The following is a 2,006-nucleotide window of genomic DNA, read 5'->3' as shown; positions in this document are numbered from 1 at the left end:
GCAAACGCGGCCCGAGCCTTGCAGATTCGTGCATTCACCTCATCTGTCACACTACAGTCAGAACTAATACAACTTCCAAGATACGTAAAACGCTCCACAACTTCCAGTGTCTCTCCCTGGATCATAAGTGGCATATTCAGTGACTGCACGTCCACAAGCATGACCTAACACTTTGTGGGTGCAAAGTGCATACCGGAGGACGGAATGAGACAGGCTGCTCCCATTTGAAATACGGTAGAATAACAATAAAAAAGCATCCGGAAAGCTTGAGCGGCAGAGGGGACCAAAAAATAAAACGAATCCATTGTATTCTGTCAGGAAAGTCCTGAAGATTATTCCGAAATACCCGAAACCTACTGAGACCCTCAAACTCCACTAAACGCCGATCAGACAACCTTGAATCAAGGTCACACACACTCAATACATAGCGCGAGGCGGTTGTATCTTCGCACTAACTTGTTGCATTAAATCTGTTGTGTTTCTTATCGGCGGCGAGTCTGTTTTCGGCACTAGGCACTGAAGCAAGGACAGAAATCAGATATAACACATTCAGATGTACAAGATGTGGAACTCACCTTTTTTATGTGAACGTAGTATCGAATATCCATCGTCGAATAGGTCTGTTTTCCTAGGCACTGAAGCAAGGACAGAAATCAGATATAACACATTCAGATGTACAAGATGTGGAACTCACCTTTTTTATGTGAACGTAGTATCGAATATCCATCGTCGAATAGACACGTCGAGAGGTGTTGGAACTTGCCTCTGATGCACTTCCGCTGACGGTTTTCACCGAGGGTCGAAGACCACTAGATCGAATATCAAAACTGACGACATCGCAAACCGCGTGTGCGAGATCGATCAGCACAGGGACCCAGCTTAAATCAAGATGATTGTCACGTGCGTCTTGTGTAACAAAACGTTGGATATGTGAATGAAATGCCCTTCTGGGAAAACAAAGAAAAACCGGAGGATAAGATGAGTGAAAACAAGAGAATGGCGGTGAAATACTTTGCGCCAAAACGGATGGAAGATGGAAACAGGATTAGATAAGCTGAAGAGAAAACTGAATGAGGGGTTTCAACCGGATGAAATATGTCAAACTGCAATTGGATTACCAAGAAGCTTCAGGTTTAAATTTGTAAATACCTCTCAGATGGCAACACTTAACAAACACCGTGGCACTACTCATACGAATGAATATCATGAGAACCACACTCAGGTTTTTAATGATTGATCGAGTGGTCGCAGATCTGTTTGCTGAGTTTGGGTTGATCTGTCATATGCTGTACCCTGAAAAGTCGCAGACTTTCAAGCGTAGACAAACTTCGTTGGCCCGACCAAACTTCTCAATTTATACAGAAATCTTACCCACTTTATTGCGTAACGTGCTCAAATAAATGCCTCTAGGCCTGGACTCTTATGGGCCGCACTCATCAATTTTGGAGAGTTGAACACTTAATTTGAACCTTTTGAACTCCCGCCTTCATTTCACAGAAGCGCACAGACTTATGGAATGAGAAAACCAGGACAAATATCTTCCCTCAATGAACGCGCTCACTAAATAGAAAATGAATCTGCGTGTATAAAGTATCGTCCAAAAGTGACAGCTATATCTATCGTCAATACAAGAATGCAAGACTTGGCAGTAAAAAGGCAACTGTGGAAGACAATTGAAATCGATCAATACTCTCCATACAAGGCATAGCAATGGCTGATTGATTCATTAATTGGATAAATAATTGTCTAGCTGTGGCAACCTTCCAGTGGCTAGCTGCATGCCACTCGAAGGAAGCAACAGGGTTGCGATATCGCCACGTTGCCCAAGCCTACACAGCTGCAGTCGAGATGCAAAGGATGGGTTCGAACTCATCATCGTCAGCTGTAAGAACCGCGTACTCGTCGTACAGTGGTTGTAGCTGCCACAGTTTCGTTCACCGATGATTTGGGGGGGGGGTAGGTAGCTGCGCACTGCACGCGCGAGCTGGTAAATTGGTGCATAAATC

The 2,006-nt window shown here is 44.2% G+C and overlaps 1 protein-coding gene across 1 annotated transcript in view; it reads right to left on the bottom strand.

Moving 5' to 3' along the window:
* T265_08692 (hypothetical protein) overlaps positions 1-2,006 on the bottom strand; it is a gene marked incomplete at both ends in the record, with an annotated part of 83,898 nt that overhangs the window by 65,114 nt on the left and 16,778 nt on the right. Inside the window, 2 exons of the mRNA XM_009174566.1 lie at positions 576-635; positions 695-947. Coding sequence (XP_009172830.1) covers positions 576-635; positions 695-947 — 313 coding nt within the window. The remainder of the gene's footprint in view (positions 1-575; positions 636-694; positions 948-2,006) is intronic.

Source organism: Opisthorchis viverrini (genome assembly GCF_000715545.1).
Source record: "Opisthorchis viverrini unplaced genomic scaffold opera_v5_229, whole genome shotgun sequence".
Taxonomy (NCBI): Eukaryota; Metazoa; Platyhelminthes; class Trematoda; order Opisthorchiida; family Opisthorchiidae; genus Opisthorchis; species Opisthorchis viverrini.
The sequence above is the reverse complement of the archived record's forward strand: the minus strand, read 5'-3'. Positions and strand labels throughout refer to the sequence as shown.